The 25061-nt window shown below is 40.9% G+C and overlaps 1 protein-coding gene across 2 annotated transcripts in view; it reads right to left on the bottom strand.

Moving 5' to 3' along the window:
• Nucleotides 1–25061, bottom strand: part of EXOC4 (exocyst complex component 4) — a 721833-nt gene that overhangs the window by 673429 nt on the left and 23343 nt on the right. For both annotated transcript variants that reach the window (XM_028106413.2, XM_028106414.2), the window contains exons 2-3: nt 18665–18854; nt 8049–8243 (exon numbers count right to left, since the gene is read on the bottom strand). In XM_028106413.2, the coding sequence (XP_027962214.1) occupies nt 8049–8243; nt 18665–18854 (385 nt within the window). The remainder of the gene's footprint in view (nt 1–8048; nt 8244–18664; nt 18855–25061) is intronic.

The following is a 25061-nucleotide window of genomic DNA, read 5'->3' as shown; positions in this document are numbered from 1 at the left end:
GGTAATCTGATTAAAACAACATGTATGCATTAGTGATGGTAGCTCCAGGAGAGAAAGGCTGCTCAGTATAAACAAGTCCCAGATGACTGCTTTTTCTCTTTCCTGGCACTGTGTGGTAGTAATGATGCTACTTACACTTTTTTACATTTGTATATTGCCTTACATTTTACAAAGCACTATACCCTTACAAATCTTCATTTTTATTCTCACAGCCATTCTATAATCTAGATAGGGTATGTGTATATCGACTCTACAAAAGAGAATACTACAAAACAGGGAGAGAAAGTGATTTGTCTAAGCTCACAGAACTTGGTGAGATGTTGAGTCAGGGTTGGAATTAAGAACGTCTAGCTTCTAAATCCATTTTGTTTGCACTGTATCACAATGGACCTAGCCACCACTTGTCAATAAGTCAATTTGGGCCCCAATTTCAACCCACGAAATCCCAGCGATGCCAGATAAGAAACCACAGTAAGAATGCAGGAATTAGAGCACCAACGGGGAGCCCTAAAGAGTTCAAGTCAGCCCAAACCTGCACAGCATCTGATTTAACCATTTAACAATGCTCCTATTGACCAAATCATCAGGCTATAATTCCAGAGTAAGAGCCAAATACTCGTCAGCTCTATCCAAAATCCACAACAGAGGATGGCAACAAAGCAACTTCAAACTATAACATTTCTACATAAACGTGAGTATCAACCACCCTGTGATGTCTGTCATATGCAAATGAGTGGTTTCTAACTCCTTAGAGCTGGTGTTAAATGGAGTTGAGGACAATTAGTTTTACTCTGTTGCACAGCAGATAGGCTATACCCTAAATCTACGGCTCCAAATTTATCTGTACGTTGGAATCACCTGGAGAACGTCAAATTACCGAAGCTAGTGTCCCACCACCACAGATTTCAATGTCATCAGTGTAGGGTACGACCTGGGCTTTAGAATTCTTGAAGGAGTCCCTAATGTGCAGTTTGGGAATCACTGTCCTACAGCCAAGCGAGCCAACTGAAAACTGCTGAACCTTATGAGGTTTAGTGCAATCTAACAGAATTTCTAACTGCTTTAAAATAAAACAGACAAATAAGAGCAGATAAAACAGCAAATTAAAAGGGAAAGAAAGTTAATACAATAACCCGGTGCCTATCAGTGTGGCTTTTAGAAACCCTAGCCCTCAAAAACAAATACTAAAAAAAGGGCATTGAGCAGCAACAAAAACAGTTTATAAGCCCTGTACTTTTACTCTCCAGGAGTAAAATGAAGCTGCCACACTAAGGCTACTCATTTAATTTTAGACAAACACCAAGATTTCTCGTTTAATAAATTTGTTTTCAGCTCTTCCTAAACCTCTCTGAAAAGATTGAGTGTTTGAGGGAATGAAGGGGTCTCAAATACAGTTCGAAGCAGCTTCAGCTGACCACCTTATTTAAACAGCCAACCATACTACCCCACCCCATCCCCAATAGTCCTGGTCCCCATTTCTTGTCATGCTCATCCTGATACAAGACACTACTTGTTCATCTGTCTCTCCTTATTAGCATGTGAGCTCCTTCAAGGCTAAGGCCACATTCAGATATGTATACCAACAACACAAGTGATCAACAATGGCACCATCCCATTCTTTGTAAGTCTATCAAAACATGTGCCCAATTCTTCCCTATTATTAGTATAGAATATTGGCACTGGTCTTTCAAATCAATATACTACGCCAGAAACAGATGGGCTTAATGGTGGCTATTTCATTATTGATCACGGATATATTTTTTATCATGTGTACAGAAATCTATATGGAATATTGAAACATTTTTGCAGTCACTTACCACTGTAAGGTTAAGTCAAATAAGTTCACTAGAATGTTCCAGCTCTCGATATTTATAGAGCTTTCACCTCAATACCATTCCCACAGTCATAATGAGAAAAAATAGTCCTGTGAGATCTTAGAAACTCTCAGGCCAGATGAAAGGGATGTGCACTTTGGGCCCCTTTTTCTTTCTTGTACCTTAATCATTTGATAGTGGATGCACGATCACCCCTTCCCTGCCCACAGTCTGAGGAAAGAATTCGTCTGTTTGCTAATGACACAGTTTTAATGGCAGCAAAAGGAACAATCTCACTGCTCCACTGGTCCTGCCACCTAAGCACTGACAGAAAGAATAGCTTAACATCAGCTACTTTATAACACTAAAATCAACATTATTGATAAGCACCCTCCAATAGTGAACTGGCTTATATCCAATTACAATACTAGCAGAAAAATACATTTAGTTACCTAAGAGTAGATTTTGCAACAAACTGATCCTAGGCAGTTTACTGACGAATTGCATCGCTTATAATTAGACAGTAGGCACCCTATGAACATATACTTAAAGTAGGCCAAAAAGGTGATGGGTACAGAATCTGAAATTTGTCCATGTCAAATCCCAAATATATGGCAAAGAACTTTGGGGTCCTGATCACCTTTCTGTGCAGGTGTTAGATCAGACTAGACTTGTTTTTGGACAAAAATCTCATCTCTTCCTGCAGGAACTCCGTTGTATAAAGTGTGGGGTAGGGCCGCCTGGGTGGCTCAGTCGGTTAAGTGTCTGTCTTTGGCTCAGGTCGTGATCCCAGGATCCTGGGATCAAGACCCACATCGGGCTCCCTGGTCCACGGGAAGTCTGCTTCTCCCATTTCCCCTGCTTGTGTTCCCTCTCTCTGTGTGTTTCTGTCAAATAAGTAAACAAAATCTTTAAAAAAAATAATAAAGTGTGGGGTAGTCTTTCATTCAGATAGATGTCCATCTGAGGGAAGAAGGAATCAATAATGCTTAACCTAGCCAGCCCTACTTCAACTCTATCAGCTCAAAGCAAGACCACCTCTGACCAGTTTTTGAAATTGTAACATGGGAGCAATCACCATACCCTTCTTATAGTATCAGTTAATCAATTCATTATAAACAACATTTCTAAGCACTTACTGTGTATACTGTGTGGACTTTACATAAATAGCTTAGTATCTCATTTAATCCCTTCCACCACCCTTGGGAGTACATGTAATTCTCAACTCCAACTTTCAGCAGAGTCAAACTGAATCATTAGCCCCAAGTCACTCAGCTGGTAAAAGTCAAAGCCGGGATTCGAGCACAGGTCCATCTGACCCACGCTAAGACCCAGGCTGACATTCACAACCTTGACTGTTATCCAACAAATGCAAAGGATCGTGTGAGCTGAAAATACTACAGATGTGTTTTATTATAGGAGCTTAGAAACTATGCACCTAAGAAGCTGCCTTACTCCCTCTCTGCCAGTTGTGGTCACATTTTCACCGTGTGAGATGTATTTCCACCACACCATTCTCTCAGGGAATATCTGGGATTCCCTGGGAAGAAGGCAACTACGTAAGTATTAGTTATTATTATAATAACCCTTATCTCACTATACAGACTATACAGCTAGGACTTTTTTTAAAAAAAATGTAAACAAATGAGTAAGAGACATTCAAATTCTCAACCATCTCAGGAAGACTTAGGAATGAACCAATTTAGCAACAGGCCCTGTGACCGTCAGCCAAAGTGCTTCAAAGCTGCTCGCACTGGCTTGCTTTCTACTGAGAGAACGCATTTATGAATGGACTTCTATGGGTTGATAAACCGGAACCTGTGTAAGTGGTTTTCAAAGCGCATCTGTGTAGTTTTAGTCCGATGCAGACTTCCCCATAAATTTTCCTTTAAAAAAGTTCATAAAAATATTAACTATCATCAAAACCCTTCCTGGTTAGCTCATGCCACTGGGAAGAAGCTGCTCTTCTTATATTAATAATTCTTCCCAGAATTAATCATTGTACATTAGAACCAGCAGCTGGAGTGTTTTGAGTGATAATGAAACCTGTAACAAGGCATCTTCAGCCGTCTTTCCAAGACAATAAGGGAATTAAAATTTCAATTTAAATGCAGAGGTTTGAAACACGCTTCACTGGCAAAATTACTTCAATTAATGTGAGTGCAATACAAAGGACAGACTGCAGAAATGTGATGCAGCAACCAGAAATTATGTCCTTAGTGTGCTTGCATCAACCCAGCGCAATGACTGCGAAGGTCTAATTTAAACCCTACATATCACAAAGCTACAGGCTACAATATTAATCAAGTCTCTGATTTCAATGTGACGGATACAGGTTTCTTGTTGGACCACTTTTAGCTTTTCATAAGCTAACAGCAGCTGTTTACCTTGAAGAAGGAAACAAAAGGCCATGCCTATCTGCGGACATTCCCTGTCATGACAATTTAATTATTGTATGCAATACTCAGGTTATCATATCAAAAGAGGAAATAAATATCCCATCTAGAAGCCAAGTCTATAGCTATCAGAGCAGTGTGAGGGTGAAGCAGGAACTGCAGGAGCTGACAAGAGCCATGGGTCACCACTGATTTATTTACTCTGGATTTATGAACCTGAGTAGGGATTAAATTACTGGCCATCTGCACCTGCCTTACAATGGAAAATGAAAATGAAAAATCTTTTGATAAACAAATCCAGGGAAATTGGAGAGTATTGGAAGACTCGAGGGTTTTTTTTGTTTTTTTGTTCTTTTAAAGATTTTACTTATTTATTTGACAGAGACATAGCGAGAGAGGGAACACAAGTAGGGAGAGTGGGAGAGGGAGAAACAGGCTCCCTGCTGAACAGGGACCCCGATGCGGGGCTCGATCCCAGGACCCTGGGATCACGACCTGAGCCGAAGGCAGACACTTAACAACTGAGCCACCCAGGCGCCCCCTCGAAGACTCGAGTTTTTGTCTTCACTTTCCTCTGATGTCTTTTAGCAGATTTTTCATTTGGACCCTTGAGATGCCTTAAGTAGATTTTACTTCTAATAGCACATAACCATGGGGAAAGGAAATGTGATTTTTTTTTTTATAGGAAGTCCAATGAAAGAGCAATTATAGACCTTACTATTCACTCATATACAAAAGGCCAAATTGAAGGAAATGTCCAACCTTTTAAGCACACCTTGAATCCTACCTTCATGAAATCGTCACTGTATATTAGGATAAGCCAACTCCTCGGATCATGCAAAGCAACTACCTCGTCTGGAAAATAGGGGTCATATCAGAAAGCTCTCTCTCATAGAGTCATTGCAAGAATTAAATGTGTTAAACAAGTGTAACAGATTTGAAGTAGTAACAGAACATAATGAAAACTCAATACGTATTAGCTGTTATTGCAATTATTGTTTGTTGTTCATTTAAATATTGCAAAAAGGAAAGGTTGGAAACTAGAGAAACTTGCCATTAACAAACACTGAAACCAGAGAAAAATCAGACCAGAGCCCCTAGAGAGGAAACACCCTATTATCTGTTTAGTATATTAAAGTCTTTCCCATAGTTACCTATTTGGCTAATGACCTGTGAACCCTAACTAGATGAGGCGCACTATGCTAAGAACAGGGCAGACAAAAATAAGTAAGATATAGCCCTTGCCCTCAATGACCTACCATACAAACAAAAGCAACTGTATTACAAGGAAGTACATGCAGCTTATGGAAACAAACAAACAGAAAAAGCACCTACTCAGGCTAACTGTTCTTCCCACAATAAAAACAATACCTCATTTTTTTTTTTTGAAAAGAGAAAAGCAGCTAATCACCTGGGACATTCAGAGAGCTAATGAAATTTGAGCCAAGCCTTAAAGAATAAATCATCATTTTCCAGGCAGACAGGATTGGGATTAGGTTCAGGGAAATACGATCAATTAAACAACATCTATCACATCCCGACATCAGCAACAAATAACTAGAAGTTGTCATTAATAAAAAGCCACTGTTCTAAAAAATGCAAAGGCAAGAAATAATATATTTAATACCTCTAAGCAATACATTACTAAGTATTATTATATGGAACATAAATGAAGACATCAATAAATGAGACCTACTCACTGAAAAGACTCAATAGTACAAAGATGAAATTCTTACAAAGTGAATCAATCTCATGACACTTTTTGAGGAATGTGACAAGTTGATACTAAAATTCATATGGAAGAGTAACTGGCCAAGAATAGCACATATAATTCTGAAAAGCAAGGTGAGGGAACGTCTCCACCTGCTATCATCAAGATATATCATAAAATAATAGTAATTAAAACAGCATGGTTTCAGTGCAGATAAAAACAAGACCAATTGAACAAAACAAAGAGCTCAGGGGCAGACCCATGCATACATGAAAACTTGGTATGTGACCAAGATGGCATCAGAAGTCAGGAGGAAATAAATTCAGCAAATGGTCTGAGCCATGTGGCTATTTATACAGAAGATAAAATTAGATCCCTAGTTCATCCATATATGGAAACAGATTCCAAACAGCTCAAAAAAGACATAGTAGATTCTCTATATGACACTGGGATAGAAAAAAAAAATTCTTGAAATAAAAACTGGATATGGAGCACCTGGGTGGCTCAGTCAGTTAAGCGTCCAACTCTTGATTTCCGCTCAGGTCATGATCTCAGGGCTCTGCACTGGGCGTGGAGCCTGCTTAAGAGTCTCTCTCTCCCTCTCCCTTTCCCTCTACCCCTCCCCCTACCACTCATGCTCCCTCTCTCTCAAAAAATTGAAAAAAACTGAAAATAAAATGATTATTCTAAAAAAAAAACGTGGATAAAGGAAAAAAATTTTATTGCATTAAATTTTAATACTTCTTTGTAACAAAAGGCTTCCTAAACAGAGTAAAAAGATATACCACCAACTAGGAGAAGATATTTCAAACACAGCTGACAAAAGATTAGTATCCAGAATATAAAAACAACAAATGGGGGGGAAGGGAACTTCTGGAAAACATAACTCATACACTCGCCTCTTTCTGGAGGTGACTGCTCTTCCTTCCCACCCCACTCCCCAGATCCCCTCTCCCCCCAACCACCTAATTTTAATTGGAACTGACAATCAGAGTACACAAGCTGACCCAACCTAGACCCTACTCCCATATTTTTTAATTAAAAAATTTTCCTCTGCAAAGTTTGAAAGCTACAGGTCACAGCCCACACCCCTTCTTCTCTCCCAAATGCCCAAACCCCACCCACAGGTGGAAGAAACAGTCTACAGGAGAACACCGAAGACAAGGGGCAGAAGGAACATATGGGTGGCATTGCACACATACTCCTGTCCTTTTAACATATTCTCGGAATATGTTTCTAATTCAAAAAGTAACAGAATGGGGGCAGCCCGCTGGCTCAGTCAGCAGAGCACCTGACTCTTGATCTCAGGGTTTTGAGTTCAAGCCTCATGCTGGGTGTAGAGCTTTCGTTAAAAAAATAAAAGTATCATCAAAAACTAATGATGTAATGTATGGTGAGTAACATAACATAATAATAAAAAATAAATAAATAAATAAATAAATAAATAAATAAATAAATAAAAATAAAAGTAACAGAATGGCCTGAGGCTAAAGGCCAGGCTGCAGAGTACTCTTGCTTAACAAAGTCCCTTCCAGAATTATTGCTCCAGAATCATTTTCTTTCTCATCAATTTAAAGGAAAAAAAAACCCAAGCCCTCACATAACAATCCCTTCAAAGAACTTGAGGAACATCAAGTCTATCAACCTCCTAAAGTTGTCTCTCATGCAGATTTCATTCTTTAAAATGGGATTCATTAGGGGAGCCTAGCTGGCTCAGTCAGTAAAGCACACAGCTCTTGATCTCAGGGTTGTGAGTTCAAGCCCCACACTGGGCATGGAGCCTCCTTTAAAAAAAAAAAAAAAAATCAGTAAATAAATAAAATAAAATGGCACTCATTAGCCATCTTCCTCGGAAACTCAAACACCTCTCATTACCATGCCAAAGTGACTGAGGTACTGGGTTTTTTTTTTTTTTACCATTATATGACTTGCCATTGTTCCAAAGGCAGACAATACATAAATAATCGCCTACCATTTCCAACACTGGAACTAGGAAGGGAGCCCGTGAGGCTTCACCTGCAAGGGCTCGTGAACCCCAAGAGGGCAGTTTGTAATGTGCTCCACAAAAGCTAGCATTCCGGGAACAAGAGCGAGGGCTCCCCCAGCTGAGTGGAAATGACCTCTCACCAGCATGTCCGTGGCATTGAGATAGTGCTTGCTCGCCATGCACTGTTCCAGCTTTTGAGGCACTTGCTTGATATTCTCAATCTCGTCCAGCAGGTTCAGGACATGCTTATGTTCAATTCCTTCAATCCACAATTTCCGAAGCTCATCCCTTTTGCAGTGCAACAGCATCTTGCACGAGAGCAGATTCTCTTTTACCTACAATAAAACAGATTCGATCTTAAGTCAGTCCAAAGTCTTGCCATCCTAAACCTGTAATCTAGTTAGTTGTCTTCGTTAGTGTCACTAGAAGTAAACCGTTCCTCACTCCCCCTCCCACTTATTCCCATGGTTGGTTGGCTTGCAAAATTCTAATCCTGGTCCTGACACTGAATCACCTGGACGGGTCTCCACCTCTGTGTGTATTTTGCTCTCCTGTGAAATGAGTAAACTGCTCCTAACCTACCTTTGAGTCAATCTAGAAAAAGGGACTTAGGACACAGAGAGCTCTGAAAATATGTTAAAATATCTACCCACTGATGTTAAAGTATCTAAAAGAGAATGACTAAAAGAGAAGAGCCCATGCTCTTATTCCTTGCCCGTTCTTCTCTGCATTTTCTTATTCAGCTGATAAGTCACTTGGACGATCCTACATCTATAAGTCAGCTCAAGTGTAGAGCCAAGGAACTGTACCTTCATCTCAAATGACATGAACATAAGCCCACTTTCCAGAAAAGAGTAGACACATTTAGAGATAATCTCAAAATAAGAGGAACTGGGACATACCAAGGATTTTTAGATATTAAATAAGATAGTTTCAAACATTCTCATAGATCTGCAGTTTGGTGACCGGTGGGGCATAACTCGACAAAACAGGAGGAGGAGGAGCGGGGAGGGGTAGTCATAATGAATCTGAGGAGCACATTTTCATATTCATAATTAAGACTTTTCAATTTTTATGACATGAAATAAAAAGAATCATGACCTTTCACAATTCACAGAGCTACTCTCATATACTTTTGACATTCCTTACATGTATTTTTATTTCAATTAGAATTTAGTATTTGTTTATGGGGTTTTTTTGTTTTTACAGAGAGAGAAGGGGGGGTGTGGCAGGGGACAGGGAAAGCAAGAATCTTAAGCAGGCTCCATGCCCAGAATCTTAATCAGGCTCTATGCCCAGGGCTCAATCTCACTACCCTGAGATCACAACATGAGCCAAAATCAAGAAGTAGGATGCTTAACCAACTGAGCCACCCAGGCACAACCCCCTATTTTTTTTTTTTAAGAGAAAGAGAGTAGCTATTTTGTGTTTTGTTTTAGGTAAAGTTTATGAATACATGTCAGGTATGCCAGCTGATGAATCTTAGCAAATGTAAGACATCTATATAATCCAAACCATCAAATATAGGACATTTCCATTACCCTAGGAAGTCTACCATGTTTTTGACCATTGAAAATCTTTCTTCTACAAGATTTGGTGTGGTGGTGCACAGACTCACAAATATTATGCTTCTGGTGATTATGAAAATAAATTTCAGCAGTTTTCCAACACACATGGAAAATATAAAGATTGAATGCTAAGATCAGAACATTTCTTAAGAAAGCATCTACTCTATTGCTATAACTTTAAGGCAATACCTAATCCTACTTTTAAGAAACTCTCCAATGTAAAAAGAAGCCTAACTAAGGAGACTTTGTAATCTCTCTTGATAAGCACAATGGAATGATTACTAGCTTTGGGGGGAGTCACGGACCCCTTTGAAAATCTATTGAAGATGGTCCTAATTACCTCCATTCCTTCCTGCACTCCCAAAGTGAATAAAAAAAAAAAAAAAAAAGTTCTGCTAAGCATAAAGCACCTAGAAAAGAGAACAGAGAGGAGAGAATGGCATCTAAGAGATGGTAACAAAACCTTTGAAGTCGGCAAGAAAGCGGAACATGGGTAATTTAGCAGAGGACAGCAATCTGGAAGTCTCAGCATGAAGTGGGGTTTGCTACCACTGACAGGAGGACACCAAGAACACTGAAGGCAGGAATACAGGGCTCACACCTTCCATAAGGTGTATTTGGAGCCCTGGATCCTCATCAAACCACAGAGATGGGAAATTAATTCCCTCCCCCCAAACACTGGCCAAATAGAAGGTTTAGGAACTGAAGATCAGAAAGGATCCGGGCTGAGGGGAGAGTGTGAGGCACGGGGCAGCAAACACAAGGATGAGATCAAAGCGGGCCTGTGAAACAGTAAAACCTTCAGTCCCCTTTAGACCCTCAGCCTCCCGCTAGGGTTGCCTCTAAATGTACTCAGCTTGATTTTTAGCTCCAACACAGGAAATGTAGGGCTTTCCCTGGGAAAGGTGACCAGGCAAAAAGTCCTAGAGTTAGTGGCATCTGAGGTTTCACCAAGGAAACTGCTGGGTCCCTGCCCACTCATCACCAGACAAGGCCCACAACACGCTCTGAGCTCCCAGTCAGCTTCGTACCGCCCCCCTCTTCCAGATGGTTAGCCAAGGATCACCAGACAGCCAAGGAAAGCCTGGAATCGGCAAAGTCAGGCATCAAAACAAACAAAGAGAAAAAAGTGCGGGGCGGGGGGGGGGGGGGGGGGAGGGATGGGACAAGCACTATGCAGGAAACAGAAGTTTTTTAAAACTATAATTAATAGGGGCGCCTGGGTGGCTCAGTTGGTTAAGCAACTGCCTTCGGCTCAGGTCATGATCCCGGAGTCCTGGGATCGAGTCCTGCGTCGGGCTCCCGGCTCAGCGTGGAGCCTGCCTCTCCCTCTGACTTTCTCCCCTCTCACGCTGTTTCTCTCTCTCTCTCTCTCTCAAATAAATAAATAAAATCTTTAAAAAAAAAACTATAATTAATATCCTTAGGAAAAATAGGAGAAAGCACTACATCAATGAAACAAGAATAGGATGCTATTAAAAAAAAAAACAATCAAAACTACTCTTGGAAATTAAAATAGGATAGGAAAAAAAATCCAACATAAAGGCTAGAAGCTACCCTTGAGGAAATCGCCAGAGAATAAAACAAAAACAAGAGAGAGAAGATAAAAGAAAATGAGGGGATTGATCCAAGAAGTCCACTATTTGCCAAATAGAGGAGTTCTAGGGGAGGAAAAATGAGACAAATGGAGTGGAGAAAAATACCAATAAAATAATAAAAGAAAATGTCCCAGAAGACATGTGTTTTTAGATTGAAAAAGCACATCAAGTGTTCAAGAAAATGGAGAAAAGACCCAAGCCAGGGCACATTATCCTGACACGTGAGAACACAGGGATAAAGAGACAATCTTAAAAGCTTTCAAGGGGGGTGGGGGGAGGGACAAAATCCATACAAAGAGCTGTGAATCAGAATGCATCAGACTTTTCTCAACAGCAACACTAAAAGCCACAAGACAAAGGAATAATACAGCTTCAAAATCCTAAGAGAGAATTATTTCCCAGAAAAACTATCGATCAAGTATGAGGTATAATACAAGTATAATAAAGACATTTTCAGATATATAACTCTCAAAAATAAACAAACAAACAAACCTTAGAGGCACCGTATCTTAGCAAGCTAGTAAAGAACGCGCTCCATCACCACAAGAGAAAAACAGAAGATAGGAAACACGGGATCCAGGAAAGGGGAAAACCGATGCAGCAGAAAGGCGATAGGAACATTCAATCAGTACTTGCAAGGAAAACAGCAGCAATGAAATTGCAGAAGCACAAATAGTATGCTGGATGGCTTAGAGGTAAATATTTATGTAGTCTTAATAAAATAAGCGCTATCTATTTAACCAAAAACTAGGATACAACCAGAGAGACCGAGGTTGAGGGAAGAAGATGAAGTGGGGTAGGGGAAAGAGTGGGAGAGGGACCTAAATCCTCATCTTCCATAGCTGGAAGCTCCTACACCATGTCTAAAATAGAAAAATCAAGAACAGTACAAGCATTTTACTAAGAGTAAAAGTCAGTGCCTCTGAAGTTTGGCAGTTGGGACTGCGGAAGGATGAGGTAGGAAGTACTGGTTTTTGTCACCACTTACAGTTTTGACTTTATTTAAATTTTTAATTGAAGTATAGTTGACATATAGTATTGGTTTCAGGTATACAACACAGTGATAGGACAATCATATACATTATAAAATGCTCACCACGATTAAATGCAGTCATCTGTCACCATACAAAGTTGTTACAATATTATTGACTATATTCCCCATGCTCTACTCTTCATCCCTACAACTTGTGTATCTCTTAATGACCACTATCGGACTTTTTAAACATATTTCTCAAGGCTACTGTTCCCAGATCCTCTTGGGAGTTCTTGGTCTCTGGGCTAGGAACTCCAGCTATTAAATCCATTCTCTCCTAAACCTTAGTTAAAATCTGTTAGAATTTGATTTCTGATATTCTACTCCTCTCACCTTGGTTCTGCAATTCTCAGATTTTTCTTTTGTTTAATGCTTACTATAGAAATTGTTAAAAATAAAGTTTATGTCATGCAACACCCAACTAGGCTCTTGATCAAGAGAGGGAGGGATAAACTTAATGAGTGTCAGTAGAGCTTGGCAAACTCCTTTCTGATTGGAAAAAAAGACCGTTCTGGCATTTCACACTAGGATGTATACTATGTAGTCAGCTCACTTCTCCTTTTTGCCTACTAACGTGGAGGAAAACTGAAAAGGAAGGTAGAATTTCTGTCTGTGTTTAGGGGTGAGGGGGATGGCATCAGGTTGTGTGGAAAATGAACATCACCAAAATTATTCCCTAAACTAAGTTATTAGCCAAAGCTGCAGACATAAGAAGCTACAAGAACTTTTAATATTAGATTGCCCTGGGGCTTCAACTTTTTGATTAGAAAGTCACAGTTATGAAGAAATGTTATTTTAAAACTTGAGCAGCAGGAGGAATACTATTCAGCAATAAAAGAGAAGAAATACTAAGAATCTCAGAAACATTTTGCTGAACAAATGAAGCCAGGTACAAAAAAGTACATACTTTATAGTTCTAGAACATGAAAAATTTTTTAAAATAATCTATAGTGATGGGATTCAAATCAGCAGTTGTTTGAAGCAGGATGTGGGGGGGGGGTAGGCAGGAGGGAGGGGGAACACAGAATTTTGACTCCAAGGAAGCAGGGGGGAACTCTCTGGGGTAGATGGGAATACATTCAAGGATATGTACATTTGCCAAAACTCATTGAACTATACTCAAAAATACTGCTTCTATTGCAGGTAAATTATAGCTCAATAAATGCTTTTTATACAGGGAAGAGAGAAACCGCACTGTAGCCATCAATGAATAACAACATCTAAAATGTGAGAACGGTAGCAAGTTACATTCAAACTTTTATTTCTCGATGTGGTGACAGCATTTTAATTCCATTCTACTGAATTTATCAGGATCATTAAGATTGAAAACTTATGTTACTGTTTGTTCCTAAAATAAATCCATAGAGTCAAGCTATTCAAATCAAGACATCGAAACCCAAGTAAGAAATCCTTCTTCAAACACGTTTCCTTTGCTTCCTTAGACTTCTAGTAACTTCACAGTTGCTCCTAACCACCCATGCAGCCACAGCAAGAATTTCAGTTTCAATATACAAGCACCTCCAGCCAGTCTAATTAAAGCCTATTAGAAAAAGAGAAAATAAGGTTAACAGGTCCCAAGAGGTTATTGCGAGGGGGGTATGCAAGATGATACAGAAAGCAGAGAAAAAGAGCTATCTGCAACCTTGCCTTGGGGCCGATAGAGAGAGGAAAACGACCCAGGGCCTCCGAGTAACAACGTGGTCGCCTTTGTGAGAAGAGGAACAGATATATGTAAGAGAGGCTGATGGATCCAGGCTTCACGTCATCATATTCAAAGCTTTTCTGATTTTGTTCAAGGATAATGGGCGGAGGGAATGCCTTTGGGCGTGCATAGTATCTGTAATAAGGCACAACAGATATGCAAGCACCCCACTGAAACTACAGACTAGAAATAGTCTACAAAGTTCCCCATAAGCAAGGGATGGTAAATGAAATTAACATAACAGTCAACGTTATTCTTAATTCTAAAAGTACAAAATTTATTTTCTCTTCTGTAGTTAAAAATAAATCTATATACAAACATGTTCATGGGTATTCTCCTGACATGTGTCCAAACCCATTTTTTTCCAAAGTCTTATACAAAGTGCTTGGAAGGAATGATGTGCAGAAACACTACTCACTGTTCTGTTTTAAAGCCCTTTAGAACAACCGATCACTTTTAAATTACCCTCAAACTTTTATTCCCACGCTTTTGTTCCCTTCGTTTTGTTTTTGTTTTGTTTTTGTTTTTTTAGCTGCCATTCTAAGGTCTTAAATTGTCTGAGAGGCTCCACTGAACCCTTTCCAAGGGCAATACTTCTTTAAGTTGCATATAGTACACAAATATGGATACAGTTAAATTTAATGGAAACACTACCTCATAGTTCTTGTGACTGCCTTCATGCACTCTACTGCCTAGATTTTAAATCATGCTACCACATTATTGCCCACTGTTTAGCATGTCCCTTTCTAGGCTTTTCTCCCTTTCTCATAGAAGCAGCCAGGATTTTTCCATCTTACATCTGGGCTGTAAATAATTTCCTACCACATCCACGTTGCTCTACTGTGACATTTTTTTGTATTAAGGTTATTCTTTGTTCTTATTCTGTCTCTCAAGGCATATTTTCATATAAAAGCCACAAAATTATTTTAAATGTTAAGTAATGAATGTTGCACTACTCAAGGATTAAGCCCTTAACAACTTCATTTGAATAATCACATATAGTTATTTCTAATTACAGGCAAAAAAAAAAAAAAAAATGAGTTAAGGGCTTGATCTAGTACCAACGGGGCAGCTGAAATTGGGGTGAAATGTAAAGTGCGCACATTCTTCACAACAGAGACAAGTATGTTTTCCCTTCAACCTACCAGCTCCTGGGATAAACACGAGACAGTTACTTAGTGTCTTTAAAGAAACCTGACGTCCTCTCATCCACCCCCTACAGCACAGAGCAAACACGCCAATTCAAAGACCAGCAAGTATGACCTGTGCCACCCAAGTCCCCAGCTTGTACCCATTCATATCCATCTATTTTGGTGGTGCTGCTCTAACAGTCATTATTAGGAGACTGGCAGAACCTATGGATTCTGAGGTTTTCTAGTGCAGTAACATGGCATTCTGACTGATATCGATATGTATTCAACAGTAATAGGATAGCCTAAGTATTCCGATTATCCACATTACTTGACCTGATCAATCATACACACTTTTATTTACATCTATTTTTTTTAATCTAGAAAAAAATTCCCAACAGACCTATCTGGGAAAAGAGTCAACTCTATCTGTCATCTCATTATCCCCAAGGACTTAGATTCTACCAATGTAAATCCATATATGAAACTATTATCATAATGGGAAATGTCAACAGTTCTGTGTTCTCAAGCTCTAAACGCATAAACATGAACGTCTTCATCTGCCTTGGTCCCCACTAAAATCTACTCAGTATAGCAGCTAGAGTAGGCCTTTTAAAATGTTGTATCATGCCATTCTTGTGTTCAAAAGCTTATTACAACGGATTCCCACCATACTTGAGTTATGAAACAAGTCCTTACAGTCACCAAACCCCCATGTGACCTGACCCACCACACTGCACCTCATCCACCAGCTGTCTCTCCAGCCACTCTCCCCTTTCCCCATCCCATTTTGCTCCAGCCCCACTGGCCTCCTTGCTGCTTCCCCCAAATTCCAGTCATGTTCTTGCTTTAGGACCTTTCTGCACCTGCCATTCCTTCTTCCTGAGGAGCTACTCTTGACTCTCCCTCACTTCCTTCAAGTGCTGGCTCAAACGTCACCTCAGTCAAGCCTTCCCTGACCAATCCATTTAAGCAGCAACTCGCGATTCTCCCTTCCTTGCTTTTGGTTTGGAAGGCACAGCACTTCTTACCATCTGTTATTACCACATTGTACTAATTTATAGTGGGTTTCCCTTGACTAGAATATAAACCAGAATGTAAACTCCACAAGGCCAAGAATTTGTTTTATTCACTTCTATACCCCAGAGCCTCGAGCAATGCTCAGCACAAAACAGACACTTCACACAGAGACTCAATCCGTGTGGTTAAATATCACCTACTTTGTTTACATCAGTTCCATGAGGACAGGGATAGGTGTTTTCCGTGGGTACAACCCCAGCAATGAAAACAGAACCAGGCACATGGCTAGCATTCCACAGATATTTGTTGAATGAATCCTCATTACATTCTTTTGGCAGAGAGCAGAAAGAAAATTTCGACTCACATCTGCACATTCTCACTATCTTGCTGGATGTGAAATAATATAGCCCCATGATGATTCAATCATCCCCATTTCTATTTTAAAATATGCATAACTATACACACCTATATTTTGTATATAATCCAAAGTGCAATTAAAAACCAAAAATGATAGGGAAAGACAAGTAAGAAAACATCAGTGTTTCCTTGGTGATAAGAAATGGCCTTTCGCAGTACAAAACTGTCCATTTATACAATAAAAATAAATTCACTTTCATTTTTCCTCCAACATTTTTCTTCTCCCATTTATCAATTATTAGAGGCTTTTTTGAAAGGAGCTTTAGCCCTTTCTCTTCCCAATATTGAGCTAATTCGTAACAGAATTAGGTGAAATTGACTTTGACAACTGTCTGATGTAATAAACACAAAGTTTTCTTTTTGTTTTCTTTTGCTCAAAATTCTAGCGTAATTAAAAATGAGGACAGCGAACAGACTGTGGCTGCTAAAACAGATGTGAAATGATCAAGAACAGACTCTTTTTCAATACCAGCCAACACTCTCTGGGCAAAGAGGCTATCGACTCCAAGTGATAGGGAGTCAAAGCAGAAACCACTACAGGCTTCCCTTGACATCAGGACAAAGTCCTTTCAGCCAAGCGGACTAATCAGAAAAGAGAAATACCAAACCTTCACCCTTTCTGTGATTACCCGGGGCAAAGCCAGGTCAGCAGCAGTAGACATTCATTTTCTGACTCCTCTTGAGCTTAGTATATTGGGTCAAAATGGACTACAGTTGACTCTGAACTGATCTCTAGCTTTACCTAGTTTCACAGATAAATCCACAGGATGAACTCACCAACTGTAAAGGCAAAGAATTATAGTATTCCTTTTGAAAATGCCCAGTTAATTCTACAATGTAAAGAGGTCATCAAATTGCTTCAAAAAAGGTTAAGAGCTTGCTGATTCTCAAACGGTCCTCTTAGAGGCTGAAACTCATGTGTCAACAGCATTTTTCAAAGAATAATTTAAGTATCTGCTTAGAAGATTGTCAGGTAAGGTCTAGAAGACAGACAAGAGAACACGTGGGAAAGCTGTGAGCATAGCTGTTACCGGGCAGGTGCGGTCCCGGGAGTTCCCGATCCACAGCGCAGCCAGGGCGTTTCTAATGGTCTGTGCGGCCCCATGGCCACACAGAGGTGCTGGAGGGGCAGCTGCAGAGTTTCAAGGAGGGGACCAAGCATGAGGCTCTGCGTCTCTCACCCCAACCCCACACAAGAGGCAACTAGGATGTCGGGGAGATAGCTCATTTTCAGAAGGGCGGTTACTGCCTAAAATAGGTCTGAAAACCCACAGCGAGGAGCTTAGAGTTAGGGAGACTAGCATCCAAATCCTAAATCTGTTGAGTGAGGAACAGTCGTGCCTGGCAAAGCAGCAGTGCTAAGTGGTAGCAATTACTGTGAGCAGAGTGGTACGAAAAGGAATTAAAGGACTGATCTTCCAAACACAACAGCCAGAGACCCCAGGACTATGATGCGACGGCCCCCAACGGTCAGTTCATCCCTTCACCAAATACAAAAATACCCCTTATGAACCTACTTTGTCCTTTAGGCAGTAAAAACATGGTAGCCAAGAACCAAGAGCTTTTCAAGGATCCACTACAAAAGGAGGTGGGCAGGAAGAGAAAGCGGGCAAGAAGCAGAAAGAGAGGAAGAAACAAAGAATGAACAAGAAATCGCTGCAAAATATAGGAAAATAACAAAACAAGTTACTGCATGCTTGTCACAACTAAGGAAGGGCATTCAAGAATTTCAGTATTCATAAATGATTCGGTAATTTGTAAGTTGGATTTCCTTGTCAAAATCATTACCTAGAATGTCTAATCACTGCAGAGAAGTCACAACCAACTTCAAACGAGGGGACATACTCAAAGCTGAAATTTCAAAAAATGTTTCAACTGTTACAGCAATACACACACACAGAGAGACACACACACGTGCACAATGTGTGACAGGAGCGTATGAAATACACTGGATACACAGAAATGGGGGCCTCTAATAGTAAGAGGCCCTGGAGTCCTGGAACAGCTCCCCTTTCCAATGTCCTCCCGTTGGGGCCACCTCCCCCACATCCCTTCCCACCGCTACGAGAAGTAGCAGCAGAAGCCAAGGATAAGACACAGGGAGGAGGCAAGCCTACGATGCCCTCCGTGATCCTCTTCAGCCAGGCTTTCCAGACACTGCCAAGCCCCCAGAAAGTGTCGTTATGAGTCCCTCTGAAGGCCGCTCACCGCTATCATGGCACCTCTACACGCTACAAGCCCTGGCCTAACGGCAGGGGTAACAACCACAAGAGGAAAAGGAGGCCCACCTGCTTTATCTTATTTCGGGAGTTGGTAATGCGCTCTGTGATGCTCTGGTACGTGCGAATGGCTGTCGTCAATTCCGTGTAGTGCTGCACAATCAACTCATCCAGGTCATGGTCGCACTTCTCATAGGCTTCTTCGAGGCGCCCCTTCTCATTCTCTCGGTCTTCCACATCATCACTGGTAGACAGGGTCCTGGTGAAGACAGAGACTGTATCAAGCTCAATCAAATTTAAAAGCAAAAAAAGTAAAAGAGGAGTTAATACACGAGCCCATTCACCTCACTAAGTAGGGAGGAAATGGAACAAGTGACTAACAAAATACTGAAGCCGCCTTCCTAGTAAACTGCAAGAGCCCATCTAAGTGGATTTGTTGGTTGCCTATCCAAGAAGCCTTTCCCTCCACTCTCCTTGGCACACGAATCTTAATTAGATAGCAGGCAGCGTGAACTCTGCGAGAGTCTGGTCAGGTCCTGACTTAGCTTGAGTGAATCCCAGGAATTCCATTCACCTTATCAGTGATAAGTCTGACCAATGAGACCTAAAGACTTCTCGGAGTAGTTTTCTTGCAAGATTAACAGGAAGCTGGATATTGGGTTTTCCACCCCCCACCCCCACCCCTGGACACTGGGTATTGTTAAACAAAGCTAAGATACTCAAATATTTCACCCCCCCTTACAATCACGTAAGGGAAAGCCAAGAGAAATGCCAAGCTACTGCACTGAAATCACTGGGCCCCCAGAGCAGCCAACCCTGCTGCTTTCCCTCAGGACTTCTTGTTAGGGGTGATCACAAATACCCACTGCTTAAGTCACCCTCAGTTGGGTCTTTTATATAAAGCTAAAAGTGTACTAACTGATAAAATTACTCATACATGAGGAACTGCATTCCAAATAGCTCATTTAAATGAACTAAATTTGGTACAGAGCCCCCAGCAGCCTGGAAATAAGGTCACATCAATTCTAAAATATGTCACAACAGCACTAATACAAGCTTTACTACAAGACAATCCCTACTTTTACTATTCATCCAAGAGCACTAACAAGATTGATATGAGTCAACAATAACCAGGGAATGAGACAGACACACTTATTAAAAGTCTTTCAAAGGGCATCTGGGTGGCTCAGTCGTTAAGCATCTGCCTTCGGCTCAGGTCATGATCCCAGGTCTTGGGATTGAGCCCCGCATCGGGCTCCCTGCTCAACGGGGAGTCTGCTTTTCCCTCTCCCTCTCCCACTCCCCCTGCTATGTTCCCTCTCTTGCTGTCTCTCTGTCAAATAAATAAAATCTTAAAAAAAAAAAAGTCTTTCAATAACTTAGTTTGATACATGGGCCACAGATTCTTTCTTTTATTATCTTTTTTGGATTTCTTTTTTTTTTTAGTGTTCTAACCGGTAACAAAGGAACCTTTTTCTCTTATCTGTTGGCTGCAGTAATTTAGAGTTTCATTAAATTCCCTCAGATTTGTCAGCTTATATACATTCAGCATAGCTTATTTCATTTATCTTTAATTTAGGGAGGGGGTAGTTTAGGCTTTTGATGATGGATGCAATCAATTATAAGTCCATCATTAGAACTGCTTTCAGAGATGGTCTATCAGTGAATCAATCACATACCTACTTCCAGATATTCACAAGCAAAATACTGTATAACAGTTTTCTCCCCAACTGTCATTTAGAGCAAGAGATCTTAATTCATGAGCCACATCATATATAAAACTTCCTTCTCAATTTAGAGAGAGATTCAGCAGGCCAGTCTTTGACATCAATCTAATCTCTAAAAAGAATTTCATAAATGTGTTAGGGATGCCAAGAGACCAGTTCTAGCAGGAAATGGTGGGGGGGGGGGGACAGGACAAGAAATATAATGAAGGGAAGTGCAAAGCCTCTAAGGGTTGTGGGATACACTCAGGAAGGCAAAATACTAGGAACCCCGAGACTTGAAGGAAGGCCTTTATCATGCCAGATCCTGTGTCCTCCTCTGTCAACTGGTGATCTGACATCAGACAACCTACCTCCAAGATTACTTTCAGATAGAAAACACTGCACAAGTATTTGGCTAATAAAATAAATCAGAGTGGAGGACCTAGGAGGAATATGGTTTCAAAGATGGAGCTACCAATTTTCACTTGCAGTATTTGGGTACAGGGAGCTAAGCACGCCTTTCTATTGTTTCTATGATACATAACTTTGCTCTTTAAATCTGAAACCTCCCAGGCTGTTAATCTAAAGCACGATCAGAAAATGCCTCCAATTTATCAACTGTCCCAAAGGGAAGAGTTCCCAGGTATTTAGCTCTGATTTCCCCTTCTAACAGCAAACAGCCACGGATTTGTCAAAGCTACACCGGATCAGTCTGCCGCCTTTACAATGCTTGGATTTCCTCTCCAACACCATTTGTGGAAGGAAACATGCCACACATCTCACGTTGTTTACATTAACTAGAAGAATTACCATTAAAGAAAATGTCAGGCCCAGAGAGGACAGCTTCTCAGGCATCAGCTGTCACTGTAACACATTACTGCCGCATTAGGAGTTATTTATGAAATAGAAAGGGTTACTAAAATGAAGATTAGAGAGTAAATTGGGCCTATAGGGGGTTTTAGCTCCTAGTTTCATTTTTAGAGAAAATATTTGTATAAGGAAAGAGCCTATGCCAGGTTTGTGCCCCTTTAATTTCATCCTCTTAATGTAACCTGGGCTGAATGACAGTTTGCCTTTAGTTGGAAATAGAGAACAAAATCATCCTTTTTTTTTTTTTTAATTACAGAAAAGGAAGGCAACAAGGTTACTGATAGCAAAAATAGCCACAAATATTGAGAGAGGCTTACCACAGCTGCCAGAAACCAGCAGTGCTGTGCACTCTATAGAACGTATGCTGAATCCTCCCGACAGCCCTTAGGAGTGATCCTGTTAGCATCCTCCCTCTACGTTTTGAATCCTGACTCCATCACTTACGACCTCTATGACCTTGGTCATGGCATCGCATTTTTTTTAAAAGATTTTATTTATTTATTTATTTATTTGAGAGAGACAGAGAGAGAGCATGAGCAGAGACAGAGAAAAGCAGACTCCCTGCTGGGCAGGGAGCCCAATGCAGGACTCGATCCCAGGACCGTGAGATAATGACCCGGGCCGAAGGCAGACACTTAACCGACTGAACCACCCAGGCGCCCCATCTCATTTTGCTCATCTACAAAACGCAGAGAATAAGGATACCTTCCTTATAGGGCCGTGGGTGAGAATTAAAGGAGATCCAACAAGGCCTGGGAGATCATCAGCACTCAACGAATGGTGGTGGTTGGTGCAGACTGCTCTAGCAGTCAGAGCCACAAGGGCAATAGCAGTGTTCCACAACGTCATGCAAAGGACATCCTCTGGAGACAAAGATTCAAATTCTATCACCCCCCCCCCCCAAACGCTAGATCATTGGGCACTGGGCATGAGATTTAACCTCTCTGACTCACCTTACTCCTCAACGTCAATAACTGTAGAGAGTCTGAGATTTGCATCCTACTCACAAGCTAACAAGTAAGCCTGCCAGAGTTTCATGGATGCTGCCAGAAGACACAAAACTCGTGGGTCAGAAACAAAGGACTTTCTTACTCACAGCACAGCATGAGGCAAGGGCACCGGCATATCTGCAGTAGCCCCTCACCTTGGCCCCAAGTCCCATGAGGGTTAGGCAACTTGACCCAACTTTATGCCTGTACATGCTGTGAGTGACTAGAGAGGAACCTGAATGTGGAAAACTCCATCTTTTATACTGGACAGGACACATGCCTGCCCATTCTTCTACAGGGAGACATCATCTCTATCCTCCAAACATCCAAATACATATCCTTGACAAGACCGTCTAAAACAAAGGGCAGTCGGTGCTTTGCTCAGAAGAACTTCAAATAGCACTCCCAAGGAGAATGGCTCTCCCAACAATAATGAACCATAATTCCCTGGGTTCCTTCAGGGACTCCATGGTGTCAAGCAATAGCAGGCATTATCCCTGACCTCTGTTTTCTTTTCTGCAAAATTGAGACCAGAAACGAAATGTCTCCCACAATAAATATTGGCACCATAAATGAACAATACACCATAAAAGCAAACTAGAAGTCTAGGGAGAAAGTATCCATGCCTGCTACCAAAACACAGCAAATTTCAATGTGGAATTATCTTACTTTAAGCCAGTCACTTGACCTGAACTGAGAGCCAGGTATAAGAGAACACCTGTCATCTAGCTCACCTCGCCAGCCAGGTCAGGAACCTCTCCCCAGCCTTCTAATAAGCCTCTGTGAGATGGAAAGCTCACTAGTTCGCAAAGCCATTCACTGCAATTGTGAACAGCTCTCAAAGCCTTTCATTAAAATAAAATCAGGCTCTTTATACTTTCTACCCATTGATCCAAGTTGCACCTTTTTTCGGTTACATGAGTCTATCCCTTCTTCCATACAATTTCTCTTTAAATGATAAAGGGCTCTCAGTACTTCTTTCTCAGGTTAAACATCTCTAACTGCTTCAACTGTTTCTCCCACAACATGGTTCCCACACGGCCCACCATCCTTGTGGACTTCCCCTGAAGTCCCTTCCAAAACGGTTAACACTCACATAGAACTTACTGTTTGCCCGACGCTAATCTAAGTGGTTTATGCCTAATAATTCATTTATTCCTGACAACAACCCTAGGAGGTAGGTACCTTTATTACCTCCCTTATTACAGATAGGAAACGGAGTTGGGTATTAGAGGCACAGAAATTTTAAGTAGCAGAGCCAGGCCTCAAACCTGAGCAGTGTGGCCCTTAAAAGCTTCCCCACACTTCCCCTGTGTAGTACTAGAACTGAACACAACACACTCCTCATATGGTCTGACCAGTCCACACAGGAAGAGATTTTTATACCCTATAATACAGGCACTACATTTTTAATAATCAGGTCTAAAATTACATCGCATTTTTGTAAATACCGACTCCAAAAATTATCCAAGATCCCCCGGACAGTAAGTGCTGACAAGCCAGCTCTCACTCATCTGTTGGGAAATTTTCAAACTAAATACAGAAATGTACATGCATCCTTGGGTCCTACATTTGAGAAAGGGAGAATGAAAGCGAAGCACAAGGTATTAGTTAGTGTCCATTATATGCCAGGGAATGCAGTCGTTCTTTTGCACACATAATCTCAGATAATCCTCAAAAAGTCTGGTGAGATGGAGTCAGAGGAATAGAGAGGTAAGGTCACTTTCACCCACACACACACCTAACATGGGACCTGGACTTGAAGCTACGTATACCTGACTTCAAAGCCCATGCCTTTTCCACTATGCATGGTATGAACTCCTACTTCTTGTGCCTTCAGCTCATCAAGCTACAGCTCACATGTGATGAGAAGAGTGGATGAGTAGAGATGTAGACAGTACTAAAAAAGCTGTTAAGTGCTCTAAGAGTCTTGAGTCTGGACAAGAAGCATGAACTGAAAGCCTTGAGCACAGGAGAAACGATCTGAAGTTGCCACCCCAAAATGCATTCATGTTACTGAATCATTTAGATTTTTTTCTCCATTCCTATCTCAAAACCATTAAGATTTAAAAACTATTGCCAAGTTCATGGAGGAACACGAAAACCTATGCTAAATTCTAGTTAAGCCAGACACAGAGACATTTCTGGATTACCAAGAATTTTTCACTAAGACAGCTCTGGCATTTTGCATGATGAACTACATCTTTAGCCATGACTAATTAATCCCCAGGAAGGAATTTATTTACCTAATGGGCTAAAAGGACCATGGTGCACATGTTAAGCTACTGCTAACAGCACCTAGTAGGCACACATGCCATTTGGTTCTACTGAATTCATAGCCAGCAGCTCCAAGCGAGCCTTACTCACAAGCCTTAAACCCGAGGTAAGTAACTACAGATCTGAAACTGAACTTATCACTTTCCCTTTTTTACACCAGCTTCTGTATTTCAGTCCAGCCGGTCAAGTGTTTTGAAAGGAAAATAACTAGTCACCATCACTGACTCCTTCTATGGAGCAATTTTGCCTTCACTTTGGACTTAACAGAGTAATGGAGTCCAGACAGGGGGAAAGCACACAAAAGTCAATATTACTCTTTAAAAAGACAAAAGATCAAATAAAACACACACGCGCGCGCGCACACACACACACACACACACACACCCCTATGAAAATAAGGTTAGCCACCCCAAAGGTAACCCATCCCTCAGGAGAAACAATAACCTTCAGTCAAAGACCAAATGAGAGGATGCAAAAAGAACAGGAATCTAAAACGCTGCCAATCTGGAATATAACATTACGTTTCTGACTCCTCTCATCATATGTGTCAACCATGAGGTGTTTGCCACTTTCAAGCTCTTTAACCTTGGGCAGGTTACTTAGCTTCTGTGTCTGTTTCTTCCC

This window comes from Eumetopias jubatus, unplaced genomic scaffold (genome assembly GCF_037043125.1).
Source record: "Eumetopias jubatus isolate StellerSeaLion01/CBP00866 unplaced genomic scaffold, mEumJub1_p1.0 scaffold_14, whole genome shotgun sequence".
Lineage (NCBI taxonomy): Eukaryota > Metazoa > Chordata > Mammalia > Carnivora > Otariidae > Eumetopias > Eumetopias jubatus.
The sequence above is the reverse complement of the archived record's forward strand: the minus strand, read 5'-3'. Positions and strand labels throughout refer to the sequence as shown.